Below are 16636 nucleotides of genomic sequence, written 5' to 3'. Positions count from 1 at the left end.
TTGATGCTGCAGCTGTTCCGGTGAGGGAGCAACAACAGCTGCTTCGTGATAGCAGCAGACGCGGGGTCGTTTGACTTGAAGAAGTCGGAAATGGTGGTTTACGTGAGGGTTTTGGAGTAGGGTAGTGTACGCCGATGGAGGGAAGGGTGGTTTGTCGATGGTGGTTGAAGGGTCGTTTGATGTTTTACCGGATGGGTTTTGCCTGAGGTGGTTCAAGCATGGGGGGGGGGGGGGCTGGCTCCTAGGGCTTTCTCTTCTTCTTCTTTTTGAAGAAGAAGATGAACAGTGCTCGAGCAAAAAAAAATTCCCGTTGTTTTTCTTTTTTCTGACCAAAAGTCCTCTCCTTTCAAAGTTTGTCCGTGTATTTGTATAGTCTTTGCCCAGAAAAATGAGCCCCACGCGTGGTGGGGTTCAAGGCATATGTCCCCCACGCGTGGTGGACTCGGTTTATTATGGGCTAGGTCCGAAAATTAGGCCTAAAACCGGGTAGTTTGAACCCGAATATTATTCTTTTGCCCGGACCCGAGAAATAGGAACACGTTGCTTAACTAGTCCTATGTAAGCAAAATAACTACCAAAAATAAGACTAGTATTTAAACAAAACTATATCTTTTTTAAATATTTTTCAAGATTTAAAATAGCTACAAAATATTAATAAAACTATTTTTTTGTAATTTTCGTTTTTATATAAAGATAAAATATAAAGTAATACTTTTGCATTTTTTCCAAATTAAAATGACTACAAAACCTTAATAGAATTATATTTTTTTTGTAATTTTCGAAATTATATAAAGTAAAAAATAAAGTGCAATTTTTGATTTTTTCAAGTTTATGAGGGATACATAAACTAAAATTTATATATATTTTTTGTAATTTTTCTTTTGCGAGAAAAATAAAGTAAAAATAGTCAAAAAAGCTATATTAGTCCTAAATTAAGATATTTAAGCTTAAGAACGTAAAAATTCCCGGGGAGGGTCAAAAATCACGTGCTTACAGCTGCCCCTCTTTGACTGGAAACACGAAGAGTTTTCCGACAAAGAACGACTAGACGTGTTTTTGACCCGACCATTACTTGGACGGACTACACTAAGGAAAGGGAGGGAATGTGACCGAGCCCTGACATCTGAGCTGCCTACATATCCTTGGTTATACAGGAATCAGGCCACGTGTAGTTCGGAAATAAGAGAGATGGTAGAGGGTACCGAGGTGAGGAGCCGATCGAGGTGCCATTCCGTTGAGGTTCCGGTCCGCGGTCCTGTCATTGTAAGCACGTGATTTTTGCTTCACGAGCAATCACTCCAAAAGGAAAACAAAAAATAAAAATAGTGACAAATGATTTCGCTGTACAATTTTTCGATTTTTTTTCCGTGACATGTGTTATTAGTCGTTTGTAGGTCTGTCCATTTCGCATTTAGTCATTATCAAACAAAATACAAAAAATATGTGTCGTTAAAAGAAAATTCAAAAAATATATAAATATATGTGCGTCGTTCGTTCTAGGTTGTGATTTAACTTACTTTTGTGATAATTATGTGGAAATGTTACAGTGTTGTTGATTTTAATTTCACTATTTTATTATTATCTCATTTTTGTTTAAAAGAAAAAAAAAGCAAAAGAGTGAAGGAAAATCGGTTTGGGCCAAAGAAGAAATAAAACAAAGCAGGCCCAAACCAGCACTCAGACCCAGTCCAAGTCAGCTAGCCCAAGACCCATTCACCAGTTATCAAAACGACGTAGTTCAATACCCATACTACGTCGTTTCAAGGGCGGCTCATCTCAGCCGTTCCAATCAATCCAATCCAACGGTCCAGGATCACTATCAGTAACCCGTTTCAAAACCCGACCCAGGAACCAATCCGACCCAACCCCTCACTTAAACCAAATGACCCCGTTTAACTATCAAACGACCCCGTCTCATTTCTCAGCATCAGATCTAAGCCGTTGAGATCATCTGATCTAACGGCTCAGATCCAATCAGCCTCCCAGTATATAAACCTTCCCTTACACCCCACGCCCCCTATCCGAACCCCACCCCTCACTCGTCTCCTTCCCTGAACCCTGAAACCCCCAAACCCTAGCAGCCGCCCTAGTCTCCTTCGCCATTAAAGCCGGCGGCACGAACGCCGGTGACCACCCCCTGAACACCCTAAGACCCCCTCACTCCCCTGAACACGAATCCACTAACCACGAACCTCGAATCATCTCCTATCGTCTCGAATCTGGATTTGAAGATTCGAGACAAAACTCGATCTACACCAAACCTCACCATCTTTGTATCAGACACTCCCCTGACCTTCCTCGTGACCAAACCAAGCTTGGTTTGGTCCGAATCTACCCACAACTCCCTAAAAATCAGATCTGGAAATCCAGACCTTAGAACACATGCACCTGGGGAATCCGGCCGGTCTGGACAAGGGTTTGAGGTCTAATAGACCTTAATCAAGGTGTTCTCATATGAGAACACCCTGATTAAAGTTTGTTCGGCCTCAAAAGTTCGAAGTCGAATCTGATTTGGGTCCGTTTTGATTTCAAAACTTTTTCGGTAAGTTTCCTTTTCTCTTTTTGGTTCTAATTAAGTTGTCAGCATGCTTCGTTATGTTTGTTCGTTATTTTGTTATTTTTCATTCGGATTTCCTCCATCTCTGTCAAAAGGCCTCTTATTTGGTCATTTGCTTTCTATTTGTGTTCTAAATGCACTCTGTGATAAACATGATCGTCAGTTAGATTAGTCGTCAAATGAATTAATTCATATAGGCCCAGTAATTTAACAAAAATTGTCTGATATCCTTTAGGTCCCTGAACGTATTGTTTATATGAGCGACTGGTTATTACCTGTTATAATTAGTATAGTCGACTCGATAAATGTCGTCGATTAGTTTTCTATAACTAATAAATCGAATGAGCTAATAATGTCGCATGACTAATTGAACTTTGCCACTGACTGAATGCCCCAGCATTGTTTGAAATGGTTTGTTTGCATTGTAAAACTGACTGAAAAGGGTTCAGTCCAGGCAGTCTTGAGTTTGAACTTTCATCAGTTCAAAAATACCATAAGGTTCATAGTTGTTTGAAATGGTATGTTATCAATGTTGTTGGTACTTCCTGATTCTTATAAGGTTCATAGTGAAGAGTTAGTCCTAATAATGTGTACAGACGATACCGACATTATGTCACTCCGAAAGGTTTAGAATGTGATTCCATGAGTCGAGCATGCATTATATATATGTATCTATTTTACTCTACCGAGCCGCGCTATAGTCGGCCGGGTACGGCACCTATTGTGCAACCACTGATCAGTTGGGTTTTACCGAGCTCCACGTGGCCGGGTACGATTCTACCGAGCCTTATGACGGCCGGGTACGTTTTTACCGAGCCTATTATGGCTGGGTACGATATGATGATGATGATGCCCACAGAGGCGTATGTTTTAAAAGTTTATGTATACACACATATGTATCATGCATTTCATGTCAGTAGCCCTCAGAGGTACTTAGATGTTCCAGGTTGTATATTCTCTATCCCTGCTTACATTACTGATCATATTTATGGTTCCCTGCCTTACATACTCAGTATTTTATTCGTACTGACGTCCTTTTGTTTATGGACGTTGCATGTCGTGCTGCAGGCCCTGATAGACAGGCAGGTGCAGCTCCCCCACCACAGTAGGCTGTCCAGTTCAGCGGTGATTGGCGAGATCCCTTCTCCGGACTTGCCTTGGTCTTGGTATGCATTTTTGTTATAGACATTATGGGTATGTCGGGGCCCTGTTCCGGCTATGTTGCAGCACTTATGTTCATTTAGAGGCTCATAGACAAGTGTCGACTCATGTATAGTTTGGTATGCCTTGTCGGCTGGTTTTTGTTGTATAGTCTTTCATGGTAGCGTGGTAGCTCGTACCTTATATGTAGTTTCTTGATTGTCTGGTCATCCCCTGCTATGTATGTTCATGCCATCATATTTTATTGTTGGTTGTCCATGATCCATGTCTACTATTTATATTGATTTCGTCAACCCTAAAAGATAATAAAAAAAGGTTAGATAAAATGTATGTTGGTGCTCGGCAAGTATGGTCGGGTGCTAGTCATGACCCTCCAGTTTAGGTCGTGACACTTGAACCCATATATTGGATTGGTTGGACGGACAATTAATATGTAGAGCCTCACCTAGCTAATTTCCCAACCCTATGGTCTCGTTCTGTTTTAAATTAAATTAAATGTATTAAATTGCTTTTGGTCAATAAAAAACAAATTATTAACTGTTCCTTTCTCTCCAATAAATTGTGATTTTTCAATCATTGGTTGGTTAATAAAACAAAATTTGGCAGCTAAATAAGATAAATATTGATTCAGTTTAAAAGATATTTTTAAATAAGCAAACGTACTACAACTGCATTCTAAAAACTGGATCTTTTCCTTATTGGCGGAATAAATCTAAAAGGTTGAAATTAGTTTCTTGGTTACATTTAAAAACTGGTTGATTTTAATTTTAATAACATTCATAAAGTTAAAACGTAGTAAACAATTACGAGTAACCACAAATCAATGGCAAGAATAGAATACAAAAACTATGCCGACGATGGAAACAATCGAAGGTATTAAAATACTTTAGGCGAAGAAGAATTGACAACAAAGAAAATCATAAAACAAAGGAAGAAACAGACAATTTTACAGAAGCGCAGAGGTAGAACTTTTAGATCCTACGGTGTTTGGATGGACTTATTTTAAGTAGCTTTTAAGTCATAAGTTAGGATTTCTAGTTTTTGACTTGCTTTTATTATTTTAGCTTAAAAATACGGAAAAAGGGTTCCAAATACCTCTAAACTATTGAAAAAGGTTTAAAAATACTCATCATCCACCTATTGGGCTGAAAATACCCCTCCATCCACTTTTTTGGTTCACTTATGCCCTTTGACCGTTAGGTCAATGCTAAATTTAAAATAATTATTATTCTTTTTGTAAAACTTAAAAAAAAATTACAAAATATTTTTGTTTTTTAAACGAATGCACCAATAGTCCACTAATTTAGTAAAGTCTTTTTTTTTTCATTTTTACAAAAAATTCAGTTTGAACAAATAAAAAATCAATTTTTTTGTAAAAACTATTTTTTTTTGTAAAACAGAAAAAAAAATGTTTTTAATAAAATATTTTAGTTTTTTAAAAACTGAAAAAAATATTTTCAACAAAATATTTTTGGTTTTGATTTTTTTTTTCCAGTTTTTGTAAAGCATTTAGTTTTATTTTCGTTTTTCAGTTTTTTTTAAAGAATAAAGTATTTTTGTTTTTAAAAAAAACTGAAAAAATGAAAAAAAGAATATTTTTCAAAAACAAAAATATTTTGTTGAAAATATTTTTCCAGTTTTTAAAAACGAAAATATTTTAATAAAAATATTTTTTCTGTTTTTACAATTTTTTTCATTTTTTACAAAGAAATGCTTTAAAAGAACTGGAAAAAATGAAAAAAAAAATATTTTTTGTAAAAACTGAATTGTTTTTTGTAAAAACTGAAAAAAGAAGAAGAAGAAGAAGAAGAAGAAGAAGAAGAAGAAGAAGAAAAAGAAGAAGAAGACTTTACTAAATTAGTGGACTACTGATGCAATAGTTTAAAAAAACGAAAATATTTTGTAAAATAATTTTTGAAATTTTAGAAAAGGAATAATAATTATTTTTAATTCAGCATTGACCTAACGGTCAAAGGGCATAAGTGAACCAAAAAGGTGGATTGAGAGGTATTTTTAGCCCAATAGGTGGATGAAGGGTATTTGTAAACCTTTTCCAATAGTTTAGGGGCATTTTGAACCCTTTTTTGTTAAGAATAAATGCTTAAAAGCACTTTTTTTTTTTACTTTATCCAAACACTACAAAATGACTTAAAATTGATTTTGGCTTAAAACCACTTAAAATAAGTTAATCCAAATGAACTCATAGTCAGTTTTTTTTTTTTTTTTCATGTATAAAGAAATAGTCACAGACTCACAGTCAAAGTCAAAGGAAACGAAAGAGTTAAGAAAGAAATAGAATACGTGAATGAAAGTAATTAAACAAAGCGTGAATTCATAATACAAATGTTAAAAGTTGCTAAGAGCATGTCTTATTATGTATCATTAATTAGGAAAAGAAATAATGCTTAATAAAATATTACACACCTAATAGAGTCATTACGAGGGAGTGACTAAACGGCCGACTACCTTTAACCAACCCGTGAGCTATATTTTATAGTACTAGAGTTTAATCTTTATAAGCATGTAAAAATAAGGAAAAATGACACAGTATAGCTATTCTTAAAATAATAGTAAAAGAAATATATATATATATATATATATATTTTTTTTTTATTTTTTTCGTTAGTAAATATAAATAATTTATGGCGCAGGCTAAAAATGATAATACCCAAAAAAATAATCTACACTTCACAAATCACTTAAAATGTAATTACACAAAAAAATATTTTAGAGTAAGTATTTATTAAAAACTAAAAAGATAAAGTAGGTAACCTAATATAACAAATAAAAACACATCAATCCTATAAATACTATACTAACAATGCATACAAAGTTACTTATCTCATTTTACCTCTCCCATTTTTTTCAATTACATACTCATTTGAATTTGCATTGGATAAGGCTTATTAAAAATGAATAACTTACTACCAGAATTTTCTAAATTTTTTAAGCTCCAACTCTGATTAAGGTATATCTATCCCACCCCGAACTTTAGAGTGTGTTTGGATTGACTTTTAAATAAGTCAAATCAATTTTTAATTTTTTTTAGTTTTTTTTTAATATTTGACAAAGTTAAATAGTACCTAAAATAAATTAAAAATTATTTAAAACAAGTCAAAAGCTACCTTAACTTATTATTTTTGGCTTAAAAATTATTTCTCCTGAAAAATTATATTTTTGAGCAAATCCAAACGGGCTAGTAGTTTTACGGTCCCTTTACAACAACAATAACAACAACGATCCAGTATAATTCCACAAATGAGATCTGGGGAGGGTAATATGTACGCAGACGTTACCCCTACCCCAAAGGGAAGAGAGGCTGTTTCCAAGGACTATTTATACTGGGTCCCTTTACTATTATATAATTATAATAATACTGGTCCCATTCCTATCTCTTCCATTCTATAAATACGGCTGGAGGTACAGAAACATGTGAGAAAAAGTCCAACCACAATTGCGAGGGCCTCCATACTTGTTTTCACAGTGCTCATCCCGAGAAAGATCTAGAGTCCAACCCAGTATAAAACAACAATACAAAGAACAAGACTTTCTGCAAAAAAATTTGAGGTAAGTGTTAACTTTTTCCTCAATTCTCTGATGGCTGGATTACAGAGATCCACGACGTCGTTTCGGAGACAGGGTTCATCAGGACTTGTATGGGACGACAAAATATTGACAGCTTCAGGTGAATTGATTCAGCTGGGCCGCTTTCCAAAAGAAGAAAGTAGTACTAAAACTGACAGAGAAGAGAAAGAAGACCCAATTAGAGGAGCAAAACCCAAATTAGAGGTGTCGGTGGCTGTGAATAAGGCTTCATCGGAAACACCTGGATCCATTGAAAGGAGCCAATCTAACCGCGGTTTCCGAACCGGTAAGGTGTCGCCGGCAATAGAGCCGCCGTCTCCTAAAGTATCTGCATGTGGATTCTGTAGCGCTTTTGGGAAGAATGAAAAATCTAACCGACGACCCAAATCCGGTAAGCGAAAGATGTAATATTCCGGTGAAAAGGGAATATTAGGGTCAGAATTAAGTGGTTGGATGTTGAGTATGTTTCATCATCTCAATAAGGATGAGGTGTTAGAATTTTGGAGCTAAAAGACAATTGTGTACTTGTTTTATGCTTTGGCTTTTTTTGTCTGTAAGATTATTGTTCTTTAGGTTCTGCAATGGACAGTGTCTTAGCTGCCTTGCTTTTCTTGGTTGTGCATAAGCTTTAGCCTCTCTCTCTTCTTCTTTTTTTATAAATTTCTTCTTCTTCTTGAGCCGATGTGAGTCAGTTCTCGTTGTACAAAGGTTAAATCTGAAATTGGGTCCGTCTCTTGCTTTTATCTATCTTGTGGCATATGATTTGGGAATATCTCTTGCTTTATTTTCTGGTGCAAAATACTCCATGTTTGTTCTATAGACCTTCTCTCCACATACATATATTTTTATGTCTTCCTCCAACTTCCCCCCCCCCCCCCTCTTCCCCCTTTTCTATTCTTCTTCGTGTTAAATTGGGTTTTGATTTTCATTTTTGGGTGCTTGTTGAAAACAGAATCAACATTTTCTTTGTCTTTTATTGATGAGTTGACACAAAATTTGGTTAACTTAGAGGAAGCTTTCAATTGGAATATATCTGTACATTGGATTTATCGTTAGGTATACCGAATTTAGCCAAATCAATAGTGCACATCCACATTCCTCCCTAGGTGGTAGTTGATATGATCAGTTTAGGACTTTAGGGAGGTGAAGGTGTTTGACAAAAAGTATTAAGGTTTTTGCTAAACTAATTAATGAAGAAAATAGAGGATAAATTTTAGTTATGGATAATTAATTTTAGATTTAAGCACATCGATTAAGAGAATATATCTTTGTTGATTCAATAATCACTAAAGATTTGTATTCGCTATCTAAACCTTTTCTTGGTTTTCTTTATTTTTTCTCTCTAGGAGAGGAAATCTTTCCTTTTCTTGTCTTCTTACCTCCTATATATATTATTAATATTCCCTTTTGTCCAACGTCCTTGACCAGAATGTCTTCATCTCTTGATTGTACCTCATCTTGCCTCCTTCAAATATCACGACATTTACTTTGCCCTACAAGCTTTTTGACGGCTCGATCTCGATAATGATCGAGATATTAGTTGTTATTATACCTTGTGGATACGACAGCGACTTAGTTGATCCCTTACCATTCCTTCTAACGCATAATTTATGCGTGGTCAGATTTTAACCCATACATAAGGCAGCATCAATTAGTCAAGACTGGTAAGACAAATTCCTCAACCCATCTGCCAGCACATTCCAGATGCTACACCAACTAAAGGAAGAGGAGATTAGCCTACGCGTACACTAAAAGTGTGTGATATGTATTTTCATATTAATTTTATATTTAATTATAGTTAATTAATTAATATATTACACTTAATTATGGTGGAAGTAACATTGTTCCATGTATGTGCCGGGTTTGAAAAAGGAAATACTGCACGATGGTGACTTCGTGTTACTGTTGTATAATGATTTATTGATGATTCACTAATCAAACCATTATTAAGTCCTACTACTCTTGCATTTAATTATTACTATATGTTAACGCGCATTATTTGTGGCTGTTCTAGTAGAACCGCGAATTATGATAGTTCCGAGCGAAAATTAGGTCAGAGGTATGCCTTTGGTAATTTTGATCACTACTCCCCGTCGCATAATATTATTATGTATCGTGATTTTTTTGTGCACGCCTCTTAAGAAAGAATAGTTTTTGATTATTTTATTTTTATTAAATATTTTTTTAATTTATGTATCATTTTTATTAATGACATTATTCATATTTTTACTAAATGTGAACGCAATTGATTATTAGGTATAAAAAAGAAAAAATATAATTAATTTTGTCTTGAACTTTTAAAATAACAAATAATTCGAGATAATTATTTTTAATAACCACGATACATATTATAAGACGGAGAGTGAGTAGCATGTTTCTGACTCAAGCATATGGGACATCTTATCTTTATAACGAATTGTTGACATGCCTTCTTCATAGAAACATTTCCCTCAGTCGATAACTCAAGGAATGTAGGGACATGACCCATTCTTGAACATGAAAGTGCAGAGAGAGTCTCAAGCAGCTCTCTATCATTAGGATTATAAATATAGCAGCCACAAGAGAAATTTAGATGGCTGATCACATGCATGAATTTGACGCGCACATTATTTTTAGTGGGCCGCAAAAGATATTTCCTGGTCTTGCAGTATGTCCTCTCATTGAAGTCCTACTTGGTGATCTGCTCGTCATTTATTCTCCATCTGTTTGACATGCAAATCTCCTACGCGTATTCACCAGCCACTTCACCTATTTTAGTCACTTTACCTGTTTGGCCTTTTTTTCTCTCCTTCAAATTAAGGTATTTGATCAAAAAGGAAAAAAAAAAATTAAGTGGAAGCAGAAAATGGCTTCTTCCCAATGGAAAATGACTGAAAAAAAAAATACACCTAAAATTACTTTTTAAATCGTTGTTGTAAAGTACTTTTGAAATTAATTAGCTAACACATAAATTACTTCTCATCAAGTATTTTTTGATATGGGCCGAGCTAGAGCTTCGAATTCGGGTTCGGATGAACCCAATAACTTTGATCAAAATTATGTATTTATTTTTAAAAGTTATGTACAAATTATTACTCCCTCCGTTTCAATTTATGTGAACCGATTTGACTGTGCACGATGTTGAAGAAAAGAGAAACTTTTTTGAACTTATGGTGTAAAATGAGTCACATATATTTTGTGTGGCTATAAATCATTGCATAAAGGTAAATTATTTCCAAATAAGGAAAGATTTTATTCTTTTTGACACGGTCTAAAAGAAAATAGGTTCACATAAATTGAAACGGAGGGAGTAATTTAAAACCCAGTAACTTAGAAGAAATAAAATCCCAAATTCATAATTAGTTTCAAATCCTCGCTCCGCCTCTATTTTTTTAAAGCACTTAATTCTTATAAAAAATAAGGTGATTTTAGAAGTTTGGTCAAACAAGTTATTAATACTCGTTGTGGCAGTTGCTAATTAATTCAGGCCCACGTGATTTTGAATGTTCTCAGTTGTTCTTCAACCATGTGATTCACATTATTAATGGGATCGGGGAAGATAATGGCAGGCTGCAGCTACACAATCATGAGTGATTTTGTTTTGTGCCTCACACAGTTTGTGTGAGATTTTTTTTTATCTCACGTATTTGTAAACTCATATCTTACATATTTGGGTCCACAAAATTCTGGAACCTCACGGTTGTAAGACAAAAAAGAAATTGTCACTTGGGTGAGGCACGGAATAAAATTTTCTCGCAATCATCGAGGTCTTACTCCTAAAGTCCTTTTGTTTCAAAATATTTGCTGACCTTAAGAGCATCCAACTAATGAAATAAACAGTTTTAATGTAATCGGCGAAATAAAAGACTTAAAATTTCCTTCTCTTCTTTTAGACTATACGCATATATATCCAGAGTGAAATCTTGGTCTGTGAACAAGTCAAGGTAAAAGTATGAGACAATGTGATAGAAGTTTAACTTCCTTCCAATGATACTTTTTGTTTTCACCATAAGCATGTGCTAAAAGATACTGGTTTACCCCATTGGAATTTGGCGCTGTGTAAAAAACCATCCTACTGCTATATTTATTTACTAACCAAATTAAAGATGTGGTTAACTAATTAGATCAACATATTGACTTGGTGAAAGATATGATGGCCCAGCAGCACGTCATTTTACAATAGAAATAAAATCACTCCAAATACAATAAGGATTCATCAGCTGCAAGCGAATTATGTCCTAACTAGATATAATTAATTAAAAAAAATTATAGCCTAACTAGGAATTTTATATAATTCTAAATTAGCAATGCCAACTACCAGGTTTAGCATCTTATGAATCCATAGCCTCAGATGTGTACCAAAATTTTGGAGCTAAAAGACAAATGTACAGTGTTATAATTTGCTTGCTTTTCCTGTCATAATTTGTTCTTTAGGTTCGACAGGGGCCTGCTTCTTTAGGCTTCTTGCTTTTCTTGTTGGATATGTATTCTTTGTACATTTATACAAGCTGTATTTCTTCTTTTTATTTCGTTTTCCTCTTCTTGAGGCCATGTGTGTCAACTCTAAATAATGTCAACGAATCTGAAATTAAGAATATCTCTTGCTCCATCTTCTAGTTTATAATGAGTACGTTTGATTCCTCCCTCCTCGACCCGACTCGCACCCTTTTCCTTTACGTGGTACATTTTGGTAATTTGATTTTCGCCTTAGGTGGTTTGTTGAAAATGCAATCAACATTTTCTCTGTCCAGGAATAGTTGAAACCGAATTTAGAAACGATAAGAATACTATGGTGTGTATCGTTAGGTAAACCGAATCTTACCGAACCTATACTTGTTAGTATACTGTATTTGTAAAATAATTCTGGAAAAAATAAAATAGCATATAAACAGAAATATAAACGAAACAGAAATTAATCCGAGCCCACTGAATTCACGGTGTTTCCTTAAGGAATTTAACTCCCTCCTAGTACCCAAGGTTGTGGATTATTTCTTCCAAGAATAGAATAAATTACACACTGGTATAGTGGAACTTTAAACCCCAGTGTTTTCGCAAACACAAAGTTTGATAGCAAATCACACTTACTGTTGCTTTCTTTGAAGTTAAAACAATGTAGAAGAAAAGAGGAGAACTGAGAAAATCTTATTAAAAATCTGAGAGAATGGACTAGTATTTATAGCCAATGTTGAGCTCAAAACTGAAGAGGTGCAACTCTTCAGAATGGTCGTTTATGTAAAACGGCCATAATATAAATGGCTATTTACGCAACAATAAACCGAGAATTGAAGAGGGGGTTAATTTTCAGTTGCAAAACCGAAATATTGAAAATCGATAACGAAAAAAACGTTTAATATTTCCGTTAGATTTAATATTAATATTCCGTTGGATTTCTGTTAATATTTTCTATTAACAAATAAATTTGGTCCAAAAAATTAATCAATCAATCGATCATTTGACCAAATTCGAATCCGAGCCGAGCCCAGCGAGCGACGACGACGACGGCGCGAGGCTTGCCTTCTTCTTAACTCTTTAAGAGCTAGAAGAAGTGCAATTGTATATATGCCCATCAAAAACTTTTTTCTCTTCCAATATGAGCAATGTCCCTTTGTCAATGAGGGAATCTCAAATGAAACTCAAATATTTTATTTTCCCTTCATTTCCCATCCACCCTCTTTTAAGCCTAATTTAGCTTAAAACCTCAAAAATCCCCCACATAAATGGGGAATGGCTATATCACGGAAATATACATGAGAAACTGTGTGATTCGCAAGCAAGGATTAATTGCATCTAGATAAGTAGGTTTCCCTTTGAACTTTTCGTAGTGAACTTATATCGGATATACTCGGTCAATCGGTAGATTTGATATCTTTGAACCGTCGAACTTTGGTGTATACCTAGACAACCATAAGTCACAGAACCAAACCTTAACCATCTTTAATTCTCATTGTTGTGTTCGTTTCAACCATGAACACCGCCTGATTTCATAAGTGCGTAGAGAACTGGCCTTACAACATTCTCCTTGAAGCGGCTAACACTTCACACTTACATAGGTGATTCCTAAATGTGTCATCCTGTAGATACACTATTTGATATACTCCGTATTAGAAATCATTAAAAAAATTTAATGCTTTATCCTTGGTACTGAACATTGTCTCATCACGAGAACGGACCAAAATTTTAGCTGACAATGTTGAACCGTCATTAATGACTTTGTTTGATCTCTTTGAACCTAGATCTTGGGATCTCCAGTCTTTTAGGTAGAGTTACCGCCACAATAACTTGTTCTCGGCCATAGTCTCATTCCCCTCGATGATTTCTCAACTACCTCTTTAGTTAGGCCTTTTGTAAGTGGATTCGACACATTATCGCTTGACTTTACATAGTCAATCATGATAATTCCTCTAGAGAGAAATTGCTTAATGGTTTTATGTCTTCGTCGTATATGACAAGATTTACCGTTATACATAACGCTCCCATCCCTTCCAATTGCCATTTGACTATCGCAATGTATGCATATTGGTGCCAATGGTATGGGCTAAAATGGAATGTCTTCCAAGAAATTCCAGAGCTATTCAGCTTCTTCACTGGCTTTATCTAAGGCTGTGAATTCAACTTCTATTGTAAAACAGGCACTATAAATTTGTTTGGACGACTTCAAAGATATCGCTCCTCCACCAATAGTAAATACATATCCACTTGTTGACTTAGAATCAGTTGAACCGGTGATCCAATTTGCATCACAGTATCTCTCAATCACCGCAGGATATTTATTGTAGTGCAAAGCAAAACCCTGGGTATGTTCTAAATATCCCAAAACTCGTTTCATTGCCATCCAATGAGATTGACCTGGATTGCTCGTGTATCGACTCAATTTACTTATAGCACAAGCTATATCTGATCGGGTACAAATTCATGATATACATTAAGTATCCCAACACACGAGCATAATCCAATTGTGATATGCTTTGGCCTTTGTTCTTTTGCTAATGCAAGATTCACGTCAATTGGAGTCTTTGCAACTTTAAACTCTAAGTGCTTGAATTTTTCAGGTACAGTCTTAATATAATGAGATTGAGACAATGCTAGACCTTAAGGAGTCTTATGGATCTTAATCCCCAAAATTAAATCACCAACTCCCAAGTCTTTTCATATCAAACTTGCTAGTTAGCATACGCTTAGTAGCATTTATGTTAGCAATTTTATCTTAAAACCATTTGACAACATTGTTTGTTCAAATTTCGCATGCTTTCATCATCTCCTTAAGAACGACTCCCCCCAACAAGTTCTGTGGCAAATCAGAACTTAACAACAATGCGTTCATCATCTCCTTTAATGAATGATTCTTTCTTTCTGCAATCCCATTGGATTGGAGAGTGTAAGGGGCCGTTATTTGATGAATAATTCCATATTCTAAACATATTTCTTCAAAAAGAAATTCATATTCACCACCCTATCACTTTTTATCATTTTGATTTTCTTGTTAAGTTGTGTTTCAACTTCATTTTTATATTGCTTGAATGCGTCTATTGCTTCATCTTTACTATTAAGTAAGTAAACATAGCAATATCGAGTACTATCGTCGATAAAAGTTATGAAATACTTCTTTCCACCGCGAGATGGTATTGACTTCATGTTGCAAATATCTGTGTGAATTAAGTCTAAAGGATTTGAATTCCTTTCAACTAACTTATAAGGATGTTTAACATACTTAGATTCTACAAATATTTGACATTTTCATCTGTCGCATTCAAACTTAGGCAATACTTCCAAGTTAATCATTTCCCGCAAGGTTTTATAATTGACATGACCCAAATGTATATGCCATAATTTATTTGACTCAAGTAAGTAAGACAAAGCTGAAATTTATTATTATTCTCAACAACCATTACATTCGGCTTGAAAAGGCCCTCAGTGAGGTAACCTTTTCCTACAAACATTTTATTCATACTTATTACAACCTTATTGGATACAAAGACACACTTAAAACCGTTCTTAACAAGAAGTCCATCAGAGACTAAGTTCTTCCTAATCTCGGGAACATGAAGGACGTTGTTCAAAGTCACCACCTTGCCAGAAGTTATTTTCAGAAATATCTTCCCACATCCTTCAATTTTGGCCGCTACAACATTTCCCATAAAAAGCGTTTCTTCGACTCCCACAAGAGCATATGTAGCGAACGCTTCCCTAACAGCACAAACCTGACGAGTGGCTCCAGAATCAATCCACAACTTCTTAAGATTTCCCACCAGGTTGCATTCAGAAAGCATAGCACATAAGTCATCAACATCTTCGTGCTTTTCAACCATGTTTGCTTAACCCTTCTTTTTGTCTTTCTTCGGAGCACGACAATCTGTGGATTTGTGTGCAGCCTTTTCACAATTGTAGCAATTTCCATTAAATCGCTTCTTACTTGGGTTGCTTTTCGGTCCAGAATCCTGCTTCCTCTTTCTCTTATTTTGAGAAGTATCCTCAACAATGTTTGCTCCTATTATTGTTGGGTTTCCATAGCCTCTCTTTTCAGCAGCTTTGTTGTCCTCTTCGATTCTCAACCGAACAATGAGATCTTCAAGGGACATCTCCTTGCGTTTGTATTTCAATTAGTTTTTGAAGTCCTTCCACAAATGAGACAATTTTTCAATCATCGTTGCAACTTGGAATGCTTCATTGATGACAAGACCTTCAATGAAAATTCTATTAGTAAAAATAATAAAATTAATACTTTCAACATCAGTATTAATTAGACTTATACCTTAAGCAATGAGATCGTGAATAATCACTTGCAATTCCTGAACTTGGGTAATAACAAACTTGCTATCCACTATTTTATAGTTCAAAAATTTAGCGGCAACAAATTTCTTTAACCCGACATCTTCAGTTTTGTATTTTCTTTCAAGCGCAACTCACAGTTCTTTTGACATTTCCACACCACAATAGATATTATACAGATCGTCCTCCAGTCCGCTAAGAATATAATTCTTGCACAGAAAATTAGAATGTTTCCACGCCTCAATCACGAGAAAGTGTTCATCCTCTGGCATTTCATTGGGCAAAACCGGAACATCTTCCTTAATGAACTTCTGTAGACTTAAAGTAGTCAAGTAGAAGAACATATTCTGCTGCCACCGCTTGAAATCAATCCCGAAAATTTTTAAAGGTTTTTTCTCCGGTGCCAACGCTGGTGTTCGGCTTGTTGATGCATTGGTAGTCACCATCAGATTGGCCTGGTTCCCGTTGTCATTATTCATTTATGTAAAAGAATGACATAAATAAACGTTAAAATCACGTAGATTTTAATCTCTAACAGAGTAGAAAACCACAAAGGTTTTAATCTCCAGAACAATGAATATCACACAA

General features: G+C 35.0%; 1 protein-coding gene across 1 annotated transcript; it reads left to right on the top strand.

The window, feature by feature from the left end:
• Window positions 1-7143: 7143 nt before the first annotated feature.
• LOC104223480 (uncharacterized protein At1g15400) lies at window positions 7144-8046 on the top strand. The gene has a single exon (XM_009774934.2). It carries the CDS (start codon window positions 7316-7318, stop codon window positions 7709-7711), a length of 396 nt encoding a protein of 131 aa, XP_009773236.1. The 5' UTR covers window positions 7144-7315; the 3' UTR covers window positions 7712-8046.
• The last annotated feature ends 8590 nt before the right edge of the window (window positions 8047-16636 follow it).

The sequence above is a fragment of the Nicotiana sylvestris genome, chromosome 3 (genome assembly GCF_000393655.2).
Source record: "Nicotiana sylvestris chromosome 3, ASM39365v2, whole genome shotgun sequence".
In the NCBI taxonomy this organism is placed as follows: Eukaryota; Viridiplantae; Streptophyta; class Magnoliopsida; order Solanales; family Solanaceae; genus Nicotiana; species Nicotiana sylvestris.
The sequence above is the reverse complement of the archived record's forward strand: the minus strand, read 5'-3'. Positions and strand labels throughout refer to the sequence as shown.

Coding starts and splice junctions, on each gene's coding strand:
- LOC104223480 (XM_009774934.2), top strand. CDS start 7,316: ATGGCTGGATTACAGAGATCCACGACGTCGTTTCGGAGACAGGGTTCA.